We start from the raw sequence: 19,168 nt of genomic DNA, 5'->3' as shown, positions 1-19,168 counted from the left end.
TGCATATTGAGACCCTGTCTCAAAACGGCAAAAACAAACTAACAAACAAAAAAACACTTCACAACTGAAAGAGGAAGTGTCTTATTACCACTTTATAGAGATGGAAACAGAACTACAATCCCAGCACTGGGGAGGCTGAGGTAAGAGGATTCTTTCTTTCTTTTTTTTTTTTTTTCGGTACTGGGAATCCAACTCATGACCTTGGGCTTGCTAGTCAGGAGCTTGCACCACTGAGCGATATACCCAACCCCTGAATTTTTTACTTATATTCTTTGCCCATTTCTACTGGGAACTTGATATTTTTCTTATCATTTAAATGCAATTTTTAAACTGGGTGTTGTGGCACATGCCTATAATCCCAGCACTCGGGAGGCTGAGGCAGAAGGATCATTGCAAGTTTGAGGCTAGCCTGGGATACACAGTGAGCTCAAGTCCAGCCTGAACTGCATAGCGAGACCTTGTCTCAAAAGAAGACAAAAAAAATGCAATTTTTATTAACATGAGAATAGTATGTATTGGTCATATTTTGTGGCATATATTTTCCTTACTTTATTATGTGCTTTTAATGCAAAGCAAACAATGAATATCATGAATAATAATATACTGATAAAATGAATAATGAATACTATGACATTTTGAGGCATATTGGATTTAATGGGTATTAATAGTGAATATTATGATGAATATTCATTATGACAATAATAATGAATATTATGACTTGTTTGGAGGTATATTGGATTTAGTGGTCTGTTATTGTGTGGTTTCCTGGCTTTGAAAGACCTTCCAATCCAGAGACCAACTGTGGGTGTTTGTTCTTTCATCTTTGTTTCCCCAGTGACTTATTATTCCATTATGCTGCTTTGGTTTTTTGGTTTTTTTTTTTTTTTTTTTTCCATTACCAGGAATTGAACTTATGATCTTGCACTTGCCAGGCAGGCGCTGTGCTGCTGAGCTAAATCCCCAGCCCTTGGGGTTTATTTTGTCCTTTTATTAAATTTTCAGTCTTAATTAATATTAGCTTTTTAATTTTCCCTTTTTATTCAATAAATATTTACTACTATCCATTTTCCTTAAATCTTTGAGTGTGTACCAAGACTTTTGTATGTAAGAATATTATTTTTATATATTTGATATAATTTACATTTTCATTATATCTCTTTGATTTTTGAATTATTGATACTTCTTTACATTAAATAAAGATATTTAAAATTTAAACATATTTCTCTTTAGTAACTTCTAGTCTCATTTTCTCAGGCAACCAAGGTCTGAATGATGCTAATTCCCTGAAATTTGTTGAGAGGTACTTCTTGGTCTTCTCTGAAATAAATTTTTGTTCTCAAAGGACTGTTTGAGAATAATCCTTGTTGATCACTTTGCACATTAATCACTTGGTGTGAAGTTCTGTAACTGCTCATTAAATCAGTCTTATTAATTTTGTTCAAATTTTAAGCAACTTGGGGCTGGGGATTTAGCTCAGCGGCAAAGCACCTGCCTGGCAAGCGCAAGGTCGTGAGTTCGGTTCCCGGTACCAGAGAAAAACCAAAAGTAAGTTCAAGGCCAGCCTGAACTGCATAGTGAGACCCTGTCTCAAAAAAAAAAAAAAAAAAAAAAAAATTTTAAGCAACTTAACTAATACTGTGTTCTCATAGCTGCTAAAAATTTAGAAGTGTTAATAAATTTCTCACTGAAGATGGCTCGTTAATCTCTAACTTTTTAACACATCTCTGTTTTGAGGTTGGGTTACAAGGTGTATACTAATAATAAAGTCTAAGATTAGTCTAAATCTAAGTCTAAAATCTAAGTTAAGATACTAACAATGAAGTCTAAGATTATTACTGTGTCCTATTTGAGTAAAGATTTTATCACCATGTAGTCACTTTGTCTTTGTCTTAAAGTTTTCCTGTCTTAAAGTCTAATTTTTTTATTCTGGTCTTTTCTCCCTTATGTTTCTTGACTCTTAATATTTTATCCATACTTTTTTCTTTCAAAAATTTTTTTTCTGTCTTTTTGAGACAGGGTCTCACTATGCCGTTCAGGCTGGCCTTGAGCTAACTTTGTAGCCCAGGCTGGTCTTGAACTCGCAAAGATCCTCCTGCCTCAGCCTCCCGAGTGATGGGATGACAGGCGTGCACCACCATGCTGGGCTTTTCTTTCAAATTTTAAACATTATTTTAGGTTTGTCCCTTATAAAGATCCAAGGTCCCTTAAAAGCTGACTACAACTATCCCTGTTTTATTTTTTAAAATCACATCAGCATTATTTTACATTGGAATGAACTAAGATTTTATTTATTTTTCTTTGTCTATTAGTGCACGTTTGCAGTGCTTGATTTTTATCGTGGGGATATGCATGTGTACATGAGACCTCTTCATTCTTTTTCTTGTTCCCTTCTTCCCCATCCCTCCTAGCTCTTTCCATCCCTGTCCCGCTTCCCATTTGAAAAAGATCCCCCTGCTTCCTATTATCTATCATCTATCTTTTCATTTGTTATTTACTTTTGTGTTTCTCATATAAGAGAAACAATGCAATATTTAAACTTGTATTTTACTTGGTTTATTTCACTTAATGTTATAGTATCCAGGTGCATCAAGTTATCCTTCTTTATGGCACAATAATACTCCATTGTGTATAAATATCATTTTTTCTTTATTCATCTGTTGATGGGCATATAAGTTGCTTCTTATAAAGTGTGGTTTCTATCTTTTACCTGGTGAGCTTGTTCATTTATATTGCTGCTAATTACTATAAAGCTTTGTGTAGAATATATTTAGTGGACATCTGGATATTGATGGATAGGTAAATTTTTTAAAATTATGTATTTTTGTTTTTTCCTGATTTCCTTATTTTTTCTCCTTGTTTTTTCCCAAATGACTTTTGTACTTATATTTTGTTCCCATATTTTCTGTATTTGGAAATACATAGGTTTTTTTGTATTTTAGTGATTTACCATGAAATTTTAACATGCACATGTAGTCTACACATTCTGAGCCATTCAGTGACTTAAATATTTTAATTCTAATCTCTCTGACTGTACATCCCCTCTCCTCCTTATATGCTTTGATGGCTAATATTTTAGTTTTGCTTCCTTTTAACTTCATGAATTAGACACTTATTTTTTATATTTTAAAATATGTTTACATTTATAAAGGTAGTTAGAATTTTGTTTGTTCCCAAATTTTATTCAACTCTAGAGGATCTCTCCAATGTACATGCCTTATTCAAAAAATTCTACTTTAGAAAGGACATGATTTTTATAAAATTTTCTCTCAATTTAAATGTCTTTACTCAGCAATCATGCTTGAAAGATAGAAATAAAATGGGATTTTAGATTTTAAATGGCTTGGGTTTTTCAAATCCATAGTTTGAAGATCTTCTAATGTCTTTTTGCTTCCATTGTTTCTGTCTGACAGTCAGCTGTCTACCTGATTTTCTGCTTGTTAACTATCCGTCTTTTCTTTCTGATTTCTTACTTTTCTTTGCTATTCTACTGCTTCCTTATGACTTAAATAGATGTTAATTTTTAGTTATTCGAGATATATTTTTTCTGAATAACTGAATTTAACTTTCTCCATTCTGGAAATGTCTTAACAGTTGTCCATATTTTATTTGGTTTCTTTTCTTCGTGTGGAATCCTGGACTTTCATATTTCCTTGTGTCTCTACACTGCAGTATGAAAAATGCCTTCACCTATCTCTCTCAGCCTACAAATGTGTTCTCAGATGGATCTTCCCCTGCTTGATTCTTTCCCTGAATCCCCTCATCTAACTTACATGGCCATGAATAACTTATATCTGAAGCCTTCACATTCCCTAACACTTGGAGGAGAAAGCACTTTCTGATGTTCTTCTGCCTCTAGGATCCAAATATAATCAACAGTGATATGTTTGTTTTCAAAATTTCCACATATCTGTTATGGCTTGGATATTAGTGTCCCTCCATAATTTGTGTTAAAAATAATTGTCAGTGCATTGCCATTAAGGGGTAGGACCCTTAAAGAATGATTTGGCTACAGGAGCTCTCTCAATGAATGAAGTGCTTAAGGGAGTGAGATAATCCTATTGCCTTTCTATCCAACTGGCCATGTGAGGGCGCCATGCTTACTGTTTCTAGACAACACAGGCGTCAAGATGCCATCTTTGAAGCAAGTATTGGGCTTTTACCAAATGTCAGAACAATCACGGCCTAGTCTAATCAAGCTGGTCTAGAACCATGAGAACTAGAGCTATGAGAATAGAACTATGTGAAATAAATTTGCATTGTTTAAATGTCACCTAGTCTCAAGTATTTTCTCACAGAGCATCATGGACTAAGACAAAATCTAAATGAAATGCTCCAAACAATGATAAGCAAAATTTTAAATTGTAACAAATACCAGTAATTTATTTATTGAATAAGCCTTCTTTTCCCTATTTTCAGTGGGTTACTGTGAGGCTTTTTTCACTAAGAAAAAGGCTCAAAAGGGGAAACTTATGTATATTGTACATATACATATACATATACATCTATATTATGTATATACAAGATAGCTAACATAGTTGTACTACTGACTTCTGTCACTTTACTGAAAGGAACAGTAAATGATTAAGTATTTGATCAATCTTGCATGTCTATATTTGTTTTCCTAAGTAACCACTTTGAATATATCAATATGTAATACAAAAACCATTGTTAATTTCTTGTCACCTTGTCTATAATTCAGTATTGCTTGTATTGTCCTTGTGATATTTTGTAAATGGATGTCCATTTGTAAATATGTTTTCCTTCTTTTCTTTTTAAAATAAATAGTCAAAAAAAAAAAAAAGAAAAAGACTTAAACTTCAGTGATCATGGTTCTAGGGCATTCTGGATTTTGCTTTCTTTGCAATGTGAACGGCGAATATATGATGTAATTGGGGACCGAGGATGACATCAAGCAGGACCGAGGATGACATCAAGCAGGAGCAGTTTGCAGTTAATCCAGATGATTTGAGAAAAACTCTTAGCAAATGAGAAGATCAGAAAATATAATTCCCAGGTAAGTAGAATGAAAGTCAACTCACAATGAGAAAACTTGCTCCAAGGATCAGTGCTTTACTTTTAATATCAAGGTCCATTGGAAACTGGACTCTAAATTTATCAGCATCTGTTAGCGATCCCCCCACAGAACTGGTGCAAGGCTTTGAAATATTTCCAATAACAATTTCTTCCTCCAGAGATAATAACTAAAAAGAAAAATATACCTATAATCTTAGCTGAAAACATCTGAAATGAAAAGAAAAGGTACTCATAATAATTTTAGCAACCAGCATAAGTTATATGTCAGAAATAGACCTTATACTTATAAAAGTAGACCTTTATAAGTTATATTCATAGAAATTATACCTATGATCAACTAATTATGCAACATGGACATATGACAGCCTGAAAACATCTACGGGCAAATTTTACCTGATTTTGATATGAGAATCAATTTAATTATAACATGAAAACCACTGGCTTCTTAGCTCTTTTCCATAGTTAATCCAACTTTTCCAAAGTGATTTGAATTGTCCGGAACACCCCATCTTTTTCTCATCCCCACCTTTCCCTATTTAGACCCCCTAGAGCATAATTTCTTTTTTTTCTTTTTTGTTTGTTTGGGTTTTTTCAGTTTTAATTTTTAATTAAAAGTTACATATCTGCATGATCATCACTTCTTATACCAAATAATGTTCATTCTTTCAGCACAAGAGATACTCAGGCAAATATAAAACAGTGCAGCTGGGGAAATTCTACTACTTGCCTTGTAATAAGTGGCATAGGGCAGAGTACGGCAATATGAGACGGGACAATAGAGAAGCAATAAATGGACTAAAAAAATTGAGAGGGTGGTTGTACAGCAAGGAGCTTGGTAACAGTGTCATTTAAACTGGCATCGGGAAGATCAGAAGAAATTAGTGATGAGAGAAATCAAGAGACAGCATCTCAGAAAAAGAAAATATTTTGTGACTGAGGAGGCATCATAACTGGAGCAAAGTGGGAGAGTGGCTTAGCGGCAGAAAGTGGAAGTGGCGGGTATGCAGGTCTAGATCATCTATTCTGTGCTATAGTCTTATAGGTAGTGAACACTTGGGCATGGTGGTGCAGGCAGGTTATCCCAGCACTCGGGAGGCTGAGGCAGGAGGATCGTTGTGAGTTCGAGGTCAGCCTGGGCTACAAAATGAGCTCAAGGCCAGCCTGAACTGCATAGTGAGAGCCTGTCTCAAAAAGACAATAAATAAATAAATAAATAAAATAAAAATTTAAAAATAAGGTAATGAACAGACCATGTCTATGTCTATTAGATGCTAATTAATTACATGTGTCTCAGATCTCATACTAAATAAGAGACTGGGTTCACGAGGCCCTCGATGTCTGCTGAATCTCCGCATTTTCTCTCTCATTTGGTTCTTTTCTTTTAAAATCAGAACATGGTAAGGATATATTGTTTAGGAAAATACCTCCCCTTCCTCCCTGTGCCTCATTTGCCCTGAAACAGCATTTGTGTAAGGCCTTCGGATGAATCATTCAAGGCAAAATTAACCTAAAAATTTGATGCTTGCTCATCATGATTTTTGGTATTAATTTTTATTTTAAAAAACATTGCATTCAACTATAATTTAATTACTGAGTTTTTGGCACCATATATGTGTATATATATACATATACATATGTATATATAATTTATTTATTTTATTGTACCAGGAATTGAACTCAGGACCTTGCACTTGCTAGGCAGGCTCTGCGCCGCTAGGCTATAACCCCAGAGAGCCCCTTGTATTTTACACTTATGATGAATACCTTCTTTGGCTCACCCCAGCCCTGACCCTGTAACTAGCTATTACTTTATCTCTCTTCTCTTCTTAGCAAAAGTATGAACACATTTATCCACATTCACACACAAAGTGGCTTTCTTGTTCCTTCTTGGAGCTTACCAAGCATGCCAGCTTTAACACTGTTTTGCTTCAAAGTTAAAAGAAATAGAAAGTGTTTTATGTACTTCAGGATATTAGAGGATATTAGAATAAAGTAGTATTTGTTAGGTCATACTACAAGATGTGCAACAATGCACAAAATCATTTTGTAATTTAATATCAATAGAAATGAACCAAGGTGGTTTTGGCTATTAAAGTTTTGTGCATAAGCAATTTTGTCACCTTGCTAACTAATTTGAAATAGTGGGATGCTTTGTACTCATTTCATTATTTTCCAAACTAAAAATATTGTAACTATTCATTTGTTTGAGTATCTATATTTTACTTAATCAGAACATGCAGGTGTCAACCAGAATCAGTATCAGTAATACGAATTGATGTACTTGTACGGAAGGGAAGAAAATCAAGTTTTAGTTTGGTTGTGCTCCAATTCATGACTAGATTTTTTTTTTAATGTCCGTGTTGAAATTTAGAGTTCACTGCTTTTGCATATCTAGTATCTGATCAAATCTGTATAATTACTTTTGTTGCTTATGAATCTTAAGCATTAAATAAATAAAGCAAGTTCCTTAACTTTATTAACTGCATTTAATATGTCTGGCGATATCCAAAACTATTTTCTACATGTTGACCAAAGTCTGGGAAGTAAATTAGCAGACATAAAAATGTTATCATAGAAGTTTCAGAGTTTTCTAGAATTTAAATCCTATGTTAAGGCCAGGGATGTAGCTCGGTGGCATAAGAGCTTGCCTGGCAAGCCTGAGGTCATGGCTTTGATTCCCAGTACCAAAATAAATAAATAAATCCTATGTTAAAATTAACATGTTATCTACATACCACATTGTCATTGTCCATTGCAGTAAAGTTTAATTTTCTCTTACAGTATTATTTGAAATATTAAATATCAGATTTGTTATTTGATAGGAATATACTTAAAAGACAGCTTTTAAATAGTGTCTGATAAGGCACATAAACTACTAGAGCTTAATTAAACCAGGGCACTTTAAATTAGTAAATCAGCTTTTGAAAAGAGACAAATTGTTATTGTAACAAGATATTTTTTCTTTTAATTATGTGAATAAATTATATATTCTAGAAAATAAGAAAATCATTAACTATTTTAAATATTATAATCTTAAAATATTGTGAATTACTCACACGAAAATTTAGATCCCAGAGACAGTTGGAAACCAAACACGGCCCTCTGATTTTCATGATGTCTTTATTATTCTTGTTTTTTATTTTAAACTTTGGAAGAAATGGGTGAAAATATTGACAAACATATCCAATTTCTTCACCATGAGGAGCTTTGACTACTAGCTAAAAAAGATTGAAAATCATATTGATCCAATATACATGTTAGATCTGTAAGTAACAGTACTTTTAATTATACGTTACCTTTTAACTCCACTATATTTGAACAGAACTTTCTGTGATTAAGGTGTGCCTCATATTTGAGAATGAACAAAGAAGTGAAAAGACCCAAGACTTAGTGTAAAATCCCTCAGTTATAAGACCTGACCCAGCTGTTTACCAGTTGCTTGAAATGTGGACAAGTGACAAGTCTGTGAAATTTCCTTTACATTTGCAAAAGAAAGATAGTTATAATATCCTCCATCATGTGTGCTTGAGGATCAGCTTATAAATTACCACTCCCATGAGACATGCCTTAAATTCCATGACCACAAAACCTGTTTATTTAACCAACTGTGTATTCTCATAACTCTTTGGCAACAAAAATATAAATCCACTGGAATTATTTTTCCTTATTTAAAGTCCAGTTCATCAGAATCAACAGAGACTGGTTGAGCACATTTGGAACGTCAAGTATAACAGGTTACATGCAGTCATTTGAATAAACTTCATACAGATAGTCTTCAAGTTTTATTGTATGTGAAGACTGCAGAATCTGTTACTAATTGTGTTAAAAACACACACATAGCATAAACATACATATATTACACAAATATTGATAGAATAACTGTGAAAGGATACATAAGAAACCAGCAGAAGAGGGTATAGGAGGCCTAGAAAGCAACTCGAAAACAAGCATTTGATTTTTTTGTTTGTTTGTTTCTTTGTTTTGAGACAGGGTCTCACTATGCCATTTAGGCCAACTCTTGAGTTCATTTTGTAGCCCAGGCTGGTCTAAACTCACGATGATCCTCCTGCCTCAGCCTCCTGAGTGCTGGGATCATAGGCGTGAGCCACAAAAATAGGCATTTCAGAGACATTGTTTCTCTTCTGTTCCCCCTCTCTTCTCGTCTCCCCATTCCCTTTCTTATTTCTTTCCTTGTCCTTTCTTTAACCTTTTTTAAAAAAGGTAAGTCTTACTCATTCAAAAAATAAATGAAGTCTTATACATCATGAAGGTAGCAATCATGATATAGTGTGTGAATCTCCCCGAAATTCCCATAAAAGGAACAGAACCAATATGACTGCAAAACAGAACAAAATAAGTGTAAAATTCTTTATAAAAAAAATTAGAGGGCTGGGGATAAAGCTCAGTGGCACAAGAGCCTGCCTGGCAAGTGCAAGGTCCTGAGTTCAATTTCCGGCACCAAAAAATAAATAAAGAAATAAAAATAAATTAGACAGGAAAAACATAGCACCAAGCCTTAAAATACATGTACATGTACTGAAACAAGCAAGACCAAAACAAAACCATGTAATATTCCCAAATCCATGAAGTCCAGATGCCACAAGTATTTGTTACAAAAATGAAACCCCTCTCAGTATAAAAACTCACAGAAGGAGCTAGACAAGTGCAGCTGGAAATGAGATGGGATGAAATCATTCCTAATTTGTTGGCCTGCTGTGGGAAGTTTGAATTGTGATGAAGCTGTCCAGGCATAAAAAGTCATTAAGTAGGGCTGGGGATGTAGCTCAGCAGCACAAGCACCTGCCTGGCAAGCGCGAGGTCCTTGTTGGGGACCAGAACAAAGTGGCTCTGAGCAGGATTTAGTATTAATCAACTGGCTTTCGGTATTTACTTGTAAGGTGTCTGAAGCTTAGGCACCTTGTCTGACAAGATAAGGCGGCAGCTAAGGACGTCTGGCTCCAACCCCAATTAACTATGAGGAGACTGCAACTGCAGTCTCCACACTCCTACAATAAATACCAACCTAAAGATAAGGTAGTTCTCCTGATTGACATAATTTACTACTTGGGAAAATTCTCCCAAGGTCCTGCGAGATTCCTGCATTTTCTTGAATATTCTCCTTCTTTGTTTGAAAACCAAATAAATACGGGCTGCCCAGAGCAGTCTTTGGCTAACTCTGAGAACAGTGAAGTTATAAGACAGTTAGTCCCTCCTGGAGCCCTAAAATCATTGTCATTGTCTCATTTATTTAAGCCTTTGCCGTCCACTCACTTGGGAGACTGCAGGCCCGATCAACCTGTAATAATTTAGGGTTATTTAACCTGACTTTTGATAGTCCTGAGTTCCATTCCCACTACCAAAAAAAAAAAAAAAAAAAGAAAGAAAAGAATGCATTAAGTGATCTATCTAAGAATGCCTTACATGACAAAATCCCTTACACTGCCAAGACATTGCTGAGATTAGAGTAAAAACTGATTGAAACAGGAAGATCTGGGGTTAAAGAAATAAGTTCAAGTACTTCCAACATCTCACAGTAAAAACAGAAGACTCTAGAAAACTACCCATGTATGGGAATATGGTAAAAATACAAAAAATACGCAAGCAAAAACCCACTAAAGAACATATATGAGCAGCATAACATAAATAATGTTGAGCCAATGTTGATGGTAATATCCAGTGATGTCATAATAAAAAGAGAATAGTGTGCAGACAGTGTTCCTACAGATGATAAATTTACATTGGACCCTGTGTATCAAAAAATAAAACTTTATTTCACATTCATTTTGAAATAAACTTTTAGAGCCGGGTATGGTGGCACACACCTGTAATCCCAGCACTCAGGAAGCTGAGGCAGGAGGATTGTTTCGAGTTCGAGGCTAGCCTGGACTGCAAAGTGAGTTCAAGACCAGTGTAGGGGGCAGTGACTCTTAGCATATCATTTTAAGATAGAATAATTCTAGTCTTAGTGCAAGCCTCAAAATGTGTCTTGAGAAACATCCCAGAGGAGTTGTAAAGAGTTAGCTTTGTTCTCCTGACTTAGCCCCGGAATGTTTCTTTAAACACAAAGAATACTCGGGCCCAGATAACCATCTATGACCCTGCCTGGGTTGTTTTATCCCTTCCCTGGCCCTAGATAAACATTGCAACCATAAAGAGATTATATAGTTATCTAAGGGGGACACATAAATAGAGTAGAAAAAGTATATATCATTGTGGTTGGGCTCATGACCTGAGCCTGACCCAGTTACGTGGCACAAGGAAAACAATCTGTGGTCAGGGCTACAACATTCCAGTCTGTTACCATGGAAACCAAAAATGTATATAAGGTGGGACAAAGGCAGGCCCATGCCCATGTTCCTGACCTGCAAATAGGGAATGAGAGGTGACTGATCTAAATTAAAATTAGTAAACTCTGTTCTCAATAGAGTTGGTCTCTTGTGGAATACAGCCCGATTTTTGCCATTACAGCAGCCTGAATGGAATAATGAGATCCTATCTCAGAAAAAAAAAAAACAAAATAAACTTTTAGAAGTGATAGAAGAAGCCAGGTATGGTGATGTGCACTTGTAGTCCCAGCACTTGGGAGGCTGAGGCAGGAGGATCATTGTGAATTTGAGACCAGGCTGAACTGCATAGCGAGACCCTGTCTCAAAAAAAAAAAAAAAAAAAAAAAAGAAAAAAAAAAGAAATGATAGAAGATATGAGAAAGGGGTATAAATAAGAATTAGGACAATTCAGAAATAAAGGGATAAAGAGAGAAAATGAAGAGAATATGAAAATGAAGAAAATGTCCAGAAAATATTAGAAAAAAGAAAAGAAAATTTAGTCCAGAAATGAAAATGTATCAGGAATACTGGGCAGACACCATGCAATATATCACAGTGATACAGGAGATAGGAAAAAAAGCTCTAAATACGTAAGTGTCTCACAAGAAGAAAAACATAATGAAATTGGACAAATACCCAAATCGATAAACCAATAAAACTTCTCTAAATAAAAGAAAAGCAGCTCTTCTATCCACTGAAAGGACATAACTGAATTAAACCAGCCTAGAATACCCAGCACTGAGACATGATTTAAAGACTATGAAAATGTTAAAAAAATAAAAAAGAGGAAAAGAAACTTCAAAATGTAACCAAAACCAATAAATCACTTGTAAGAGGGTTTGTTATATCATTTCTTTTATATCTGTTATATCATTTCTTTTATATCTGAGTGACTCTCTTGTTTTATGACTTGTTATTTGAGGGCTGGCTCCACTCAATGCTAGCTGCAAGGGGGTGGTGAGGATTTGAATGGAAACCTCTAGTATTACTGATTGAGAAACCAGAAGATTGAGGAAACGAAAAACAGTGGAAAATATAGGAGAAAACCCAGAAAGAACTAAAGTTCGGCAGCCCCAGTGTGTGTGTGTGTGTGTGTGTGTGTGTGTGTGTGTGTGTGTGTGTGTGTTTCTGCTCAATTTTCTGCTCAATTTCCCAATGTATATGTGCATGGCAGACTCTAAGGATCCCAGTTCAGGCTACAGCTACTGATCAGAGATTTCAGTTGTATCACTGCTGGAGAGAAAGAATTTTGAATGTGAGTTTAGCCAATATACTGTCCAAAGAAGCAAGCCAAAAGAAGTCAATATTCTTCAAAGAAAACCAAATTTTTACTTTTAACAATGCACCATTTTTAATATCCATGATAATATAAAAATTACTTCATACAAAGAATAAAATGGGAAAATACTTAAGAGAAAATGCAATCGATGATAACCTTAATGCTAGATTGGTAGAAGTTCAAAGCAACAAGCAAAATGATAAGTGACTAAGTGTCAAATATACTCCTTATAAGAGAAGAAATAGGAGTCACAATACAGAATTAAATCTAAAATAGTAAATTCTAGAAGCAAAAAATATATTTGAAATAAAATTATTTAATGGATGGGTCCAGAAGACATTGATAGGTATTATATAACTGAATTTAAAAAGAATTTAAAATGAGTGATAGCAAAGTATCAGAAAATATCAAACCACCTAATATCTGTAACAAAAACACAGAAAGAGGGAAGAGAACTTGTTTGGAGGTTCTAGCAGGGGAGCATAGCTACTCGTATACCCTCGACCATGAAATGATCCTCCTTTATTGGAGTGGTCGTCCTCTTCGACCGAGCTTGCAGCTGCGGGAGGGACGCACATGGAGCAGTGAGGGAGGAGGGGGACACCCGTCCAGCCAGCCAGATCAGCCGAATCAACCTTGGCGATCAATGGGGAAACAGACGTCGCAGCCAGATTATCCTCACATCCAGAAAGAGGGAAGAGAATGGGGAGAATAATATACTTAAAGAAACTATGGCTCAAATTTTCAAAATTTCGTGAAAATTCCTACATTCACATTACAAGAAGCTTACCAAACTGAACAGAATGAATATAAAGGAAATTACATCTAGCCACATCATTGTCAGGCTACTGAAAATCAAATCATGCCAAGAAATCAGGGCTTCCTAACAATCAAACATCAAGGAAAAAATGAGACCATCTTCCGTTAGTAATTTAGTGATCTATCTTGGAAACAATTTTCTGTCTTCAGCCAAATATTATGCTAACAGCAGCACCTGCGAAGCTATGAACGAAGACCACCTAGCTAAACCATTTCTAGTAGTTGAACTGAAGAAAGTATAACATTATAAATTTTTAAAATTGGAGCAGCTAATTTTGGGTATTGCAGAAAATCACTAAGAAGATAGGAAATGTGATTGATCTAATAACAATTTTGATCTAATTGACATTATAAAATAGTTCATACAACAATAGAAGCATATATATTTTTTCAGAACCCTATGACTACTCCACCAAGTTAACTATATGTTCACTCAATAAATAATTCTTGGTAAGTTGATCAACTATGAATTGTCCTGCTATAAATATGGGTATGGATATATCACTATAAAATGATGTCTTTAACTTTTTCAGGAAGAATCCTAGAAGAGGAATAGCTGGGTGAAGTGAAATTACTATTTTTAGGTTTTTGGAGGAATCTTTAAACTGATTTCCATCATGGTTATATTAGTGTACATTCCCACCAACAATGTATGTCCATCAACAGATGAATGGATAAAAAGGAGCAGCATTTATACACAATAGAGGGGCCAGGGATATAGCTCAGTGCCACAGGGCCTGCCTGGCAAGCACAAGGTCGTGAGTTCGATTCCTGGTTAAAAAGAAAAAGTACTGCTACACAATAGAGTAATGCTCTGCTGTGAAGGACAGCTGTGAAGGACAAACTTGAGTCATTTGTAGGAAAACGGATGCAGCATGATGTTAAGTAAAATAAATCAGACACACAAGCTTAAATATCATGTGATTTCTCTTATGTGAGAAACATAACATGTAAATAAAGAGCAAAATAAAAGGCAAACATCATGAAATAGAGAAATAGTTTAGAAATATTGAAACAATACAAGGAATGTTCTCCACAGAATGGAATTGAATGAGAAGTAATAAAATGCTATAAATATACCTTAAAATTTAGAAAGTAAACAATAGACGATAAAAAATATCTTCCAAAAACTGACAGATAACATCAGGCTTAATGGTGAAGACTGAGTTCTTTCCTGTACAGTCATGACAAAAGTTAAGGTTATCTTCTCTCCTGTTTTTTTTTTTTTTTTTTTTTGGTTTTTCTCCAGTACCGGGAACCGAACTCACGACCTTGCGCTTGCCAGGCAGGCGCTTTTGCCGCTGAGCTAAATCCCCAGCCCCTCTCCTGTTTTCATTCATTATTATATTAGAGTTTCTAACCAGTACAAAGGGTCAGTAAAGAAACATGTACATTCATGTATTTGCTTGTACAAATATAAAGCATATAAATAACAAAAGAAATAGTAAACTCTATAATTTCATATTACATAAAAGTAAAAACCACTTTGAAAATCTACAAAATAGGTGCTTGAATTTATAAGTGATTTTGGTAAGGTCAAATGATAAATGGTCAACACACATAGACCAATTTTATAAATATGTAAAAAAATGGAAAATTTAAGATATTAATAACACTATAATATTATAATACACTGTAATATATCTATAAACATTAAATACACCCCACATACATTATTCTGAACACCTAAGTGCTGAATAAAACTAACCATTAGCCGGAATTATTAAAGAAGACCTAAATACCAGGAGATGTAAAGCATAAGCATTGAGCAGATTCGTTTTCTGTTAAATTTTCTAGGCACATTTTTTGAAAAGAGGAATTCTTAATGTATGTGTTTACCTAATTCTAGAATCTCTTCCACTGCTGAATAGATGATAGATAGATAGATAAATAGATAGATGTTAGATAAATGATAGAGAAATAGATAGATGATAGATAGATGGATAGATAGATAGGTGATAGAGAGGTGGATAGATAGATATGTACATGTGTAGGTATACACAACTGCTGATAGATTAGAGATACAGTAAAGAAATGCAGAGCACTTGCTGATGAGCTCAGCAGTCTTTCTCTGCTCTCATTCTGCTTGTTCTTTTTGTGCTTCCCCTGTGTCCCCTCATGGCTTGTGGTGGTTTTTAACTCAAGGAGCTGTGGGTATCATAAAAGTTTTTCCCCTGAACTTCTCTTGTGTCCTCTCATATAGTTACACTTAACTGACTATCTCATGAAAGAATAGAAAACACGACAATCAGATAAAAACGCTAAAACCGAAGTGAAGAAACTCAAAACTGGCCCTATCTAGATCACAAGTGAACACAGGTCAAAATGAAGCCTTGAGTGAATTCTTAGATAGTTCAGAATTAAAAGGTAAAACAAAGTCTAAAGATGTGAACTTCATTGCCTGAAAAGGAAAACAACAACAAAATCCCAAACCTTATAGTGTCATTAGTAAGTCTCACTTTGTAGCTACCTGGTCCAAAAATTTAATTCTTTCTCATATTTTCACTCTAGGGAATTTTTTGTGATTAAATTCAGTGTTTAAATTTTACCATAATGCTCAATGTTGAGGCTTTTTTGAATGTGCTAAAATGCATTTTAATTCACATGATACAAAAAAATGTACTGACCTTTTGAAGGCAGCAGCTACTCCAACAGCAGGTACATCTTAGAGCTTTGTGCATAGTAATTATAATTTGACCTACATTGTCATAAATTTTCAGGGTAAAAGGCCTTGAAATCCCACAAAGGTGATGGAGGAACCAATTATTTCTCTCTTCTGCAAAATAAATTCTCTGTCCTTGATTATTCATGACTTCATAGGTTTTACTACTTTTCAAACAATCAGGGACTAAAGAATGAGACAATATAATTGATGAGAAATACTGTATTGATGGAAGAACTGTATAAATTACATGTCAAATAACTTTCAAATGTGGAACTTACAATGGGTAACAAAATATTTGGCTTTCAGTAGTTTATCTTTATTAATATCTTAGTTTCCCCATAGAAAAATAAAAAAGACACACTCATTACTCTAATGGATCCTTTTACTGCTAAAATTTTTTGCATGGCTCTTACACATAATTTTAATTCCAGAGAAGTTAACCCATTACTGTTATGTTTTGAATTATACTAAAGCTTGCACCTCTTGCTACAGGACATCAAACAGACATGGTCAGGATTGAATCTTAGTAGTATAAATTAAGAGAAATATTTTGCTTAAGTTGAAGGGTACAGGAAGGACTCTAATATATTATTTAGTAAAATAACCCAATTTACCCTTTTGCAAGAAAATGAAAATATTAACTTTCATCCTAATGATTTTACTTTTGCAATTTTATAAACAAAATTCTTCTTAAATAAAAAAAATCAAAACATCTGGATAGGTGTCAGCCCAGGCTGGGCTGAGGACCAGACATCTTCAGGAAGCCCAATGAGTCACAGCTTTCTCTCCCTGACCAGAGTGCAAGGCAGGCAAAACCTTGGGCACCCTCTGGGGCCTCAGTGGCTACCTGTGACCATGACAGATTTTCGGCCTGGGCTGGGCCAAACATCTGACACCTTTAGGAACCATGGTGAGCCACTCTAGTGCCTCCCCTACTAGGGTGTAAGGCACATGGATCCCTGGAAAACTTCTGGGGCCTTGGTGGTCACTGCCAGAACAACTCACACCCCTCTGGGAGCTCAGCTGAAACATGGACACAATCAGTAGCCTTGGGTAGTCCACCCTCACCCTTCCCCTTCCAGTGTGGGAAGTAGGCTCTGTCCTGGGCAATATCTGAAGCCTCAGTGAACACAACCTGCATCCCCCCTACTCTTGTGGAAGCCGGGCTGAACCCCAGTCTCAGGAATGCTGGCAAGCTTCCCCTGCCTCTCCCACACACTCTTGGCAGCCAACTGATTGCAAGAAAGGTTGGGAGCATGTGGGACCCCACCTTGCCACTACTCACCAGCACAGGAGCTACACTGAACACTGAGGACTTTAAGACTCTTGCCCTGACACTCATACAATCAGAAGAGAGAGGCTGCACTCCAGGGAGCCTCTGGTTCCTCAAAAATGACAAAACAGAGGAGCAAAATGCAATCCTAGACCTCCACACCACCCAAAACAAGTCCAGGAGACATCAACATAGAAAAGCCTGGAAGTCATACACCTGAAATTTCTGAAATGATAACAACTGAAGTAAAGAAACAATGATATCAGGCTGTAGAAGACATCAGATCAGAAAAAATGTCTCAGGTAAAAAAAGAAATGGCAACAATAATGAAAGAAATGTTCAGCATATACAAAGATGACATTGACAAGAAAATAGAAAAGCATAAACAACTCATGGAAACCTTCAGTGAACAATACAGAAAAGAACTAGAAGGTATGAAACAGATGCAAACAGATATCCAGGAAATTAAAAAGTCCATTGAAAGCTTGCAAAACCATCTGAACAAAGCTGAAGATAGACTTTCAGACACTGAAGACAGCATTACCCCTAATGAACATTAAAGGAGGGATCGCCTAAAAACAACAAGGAACCAGGAAATAACAATTCAACAACTGCAAGATGAAGCAAAGAGAAACAATGTTAGATTAATAGGTGTTAATGAAACAGCAGGTGTCAACACAAATGACATAAAAAGACTATTGCAGAAATAATAACAGAAAACTTCCCAGGCATGGTAAAAGAATCAGACATCCAGATAAGTGAAGTGTATAGAACTCCAGTTAATCATAACCAAAATAAATCTACACTCAGACATATAGTGATCAAGATCCCAGAAACTCAACAAAAGGTCAGAATATTAAAAGCTGTTAGAGAAAAGAAACAGATCACCTATAAAGTAAAACCTATGAGAATCACAGCAGGCTTCTCAACACAAACCATTAAGGCAAGAAGAGCTTGGAGTGAACTACTTCAGATACTGAAAGAAAATAACTTCCAACCCAAACTGATATACCCAGCAAAACTATCCTGCAAATTTAATGGAGAAATAAAATATTTTCATGATGAAGAACAACTGAAGAAATTCATGAGTTCCAAACCAATCCTGCAAAGAATACTAAAAGATGTTCTAGAAAGAGATAAAACAGACCGCAACTTCAGGAACAATGACAGAAAGGAACCAATAAGCAGAGCAAGCAATTAAAGAGAGGGGGAAAAGAGGATCCAACAGCAGGAAAATAGCATGACAAGGAGAAGCCAGTACATATCCATTATAACTGTCAATGTGAATGGTCTCAGTGCACCTACCAAAAGAAGCAGACTAGCAGACTGGATCAGGAAACAAAATCCAACTATATGCTGTATACAAGAAATACGTTTAACTCAAAAGGAAATTCAAAGACTGAAAATTAAAGGATGGAAAACAATACTCCATGCGATAGGAGCCCAGAAAAACTGGGTGTAGCTATTCTGTGTGCAGACATGAATTTCAAACCAACAATAATCAAAAGAGATAAGGAAGGTCACTATATACTTGTGAGGGGGAAACTTCAAGAGGAAGACATAACAATCATAAACATCTATGCACCAAATATAGGAGCACCTGCCTATATAAGACAAATTCTAGCAAACATGAAAAATGAAATAAGTAGCAACACTATCATAACAGAGGACTTTAACACATCATTGTCACAAAGAGATAGATCAACTAGACAAAAAATTGGGAAAGAAATAACAGAACTTAAACAAATGTGTGAACATATGGACTTAGTAGA

The 19,168-nt window shown here is 35.3% G+C and overlaps 1 protein-coding gene across 1 annotated transcript in view; it reads right to left on the bottom strand.

Moving 5' to 3' along the window:
• LOC102020003 (phospholipid scramblase 2) overlaps positions 1 to 19,168 on the bottom strand; it is a 42,552-nt gene that overhangs the window by 1,363 nt on the left and 22,021 nt on the right. Inside the window, exons 4-6 of the mRNA XM_005401438.1 lie at positions 16,086 to 16,306; positions 8,091 to 8,252; positions 5,040 to 5,201 (exon numbers count right to left, since the gene is read on the bottom strand). Of these exons, the coding sequence (XP_005401495.1) occupies positions 5,040 to 5,201; positions 8,091 to 8,252; positions 16,086 to 16,306 (545 nt within the window). The remainder of the gene's footprint in view (positions 1 to 5,039; positions 5,202 to 8,090; positions 8,253 to 16,085; positions 16,307 to 19,168) is intronic.

The sequence above is a fragment of the Chinchilla lanigera genome, unplaced genomic scaffold (assembly GCF_000276665.1).
Source record: "Chinchilla lanigera isolate Chin_1 unplaced genomic scaffold, ChiLan1.0 scaffold00073, whole genome shotgun sequence".
Classification (NCBI taxonomy): domain Eukaryota; kingdom Metazoa; phylum Chordata; class Mammalia; order Rodentia; family Chinchillidae; genus Chinchilla; species Chinchilla lanigera.
This window is presented reverse-complemented; position numbering and strand designations above follow the sequence as displayed.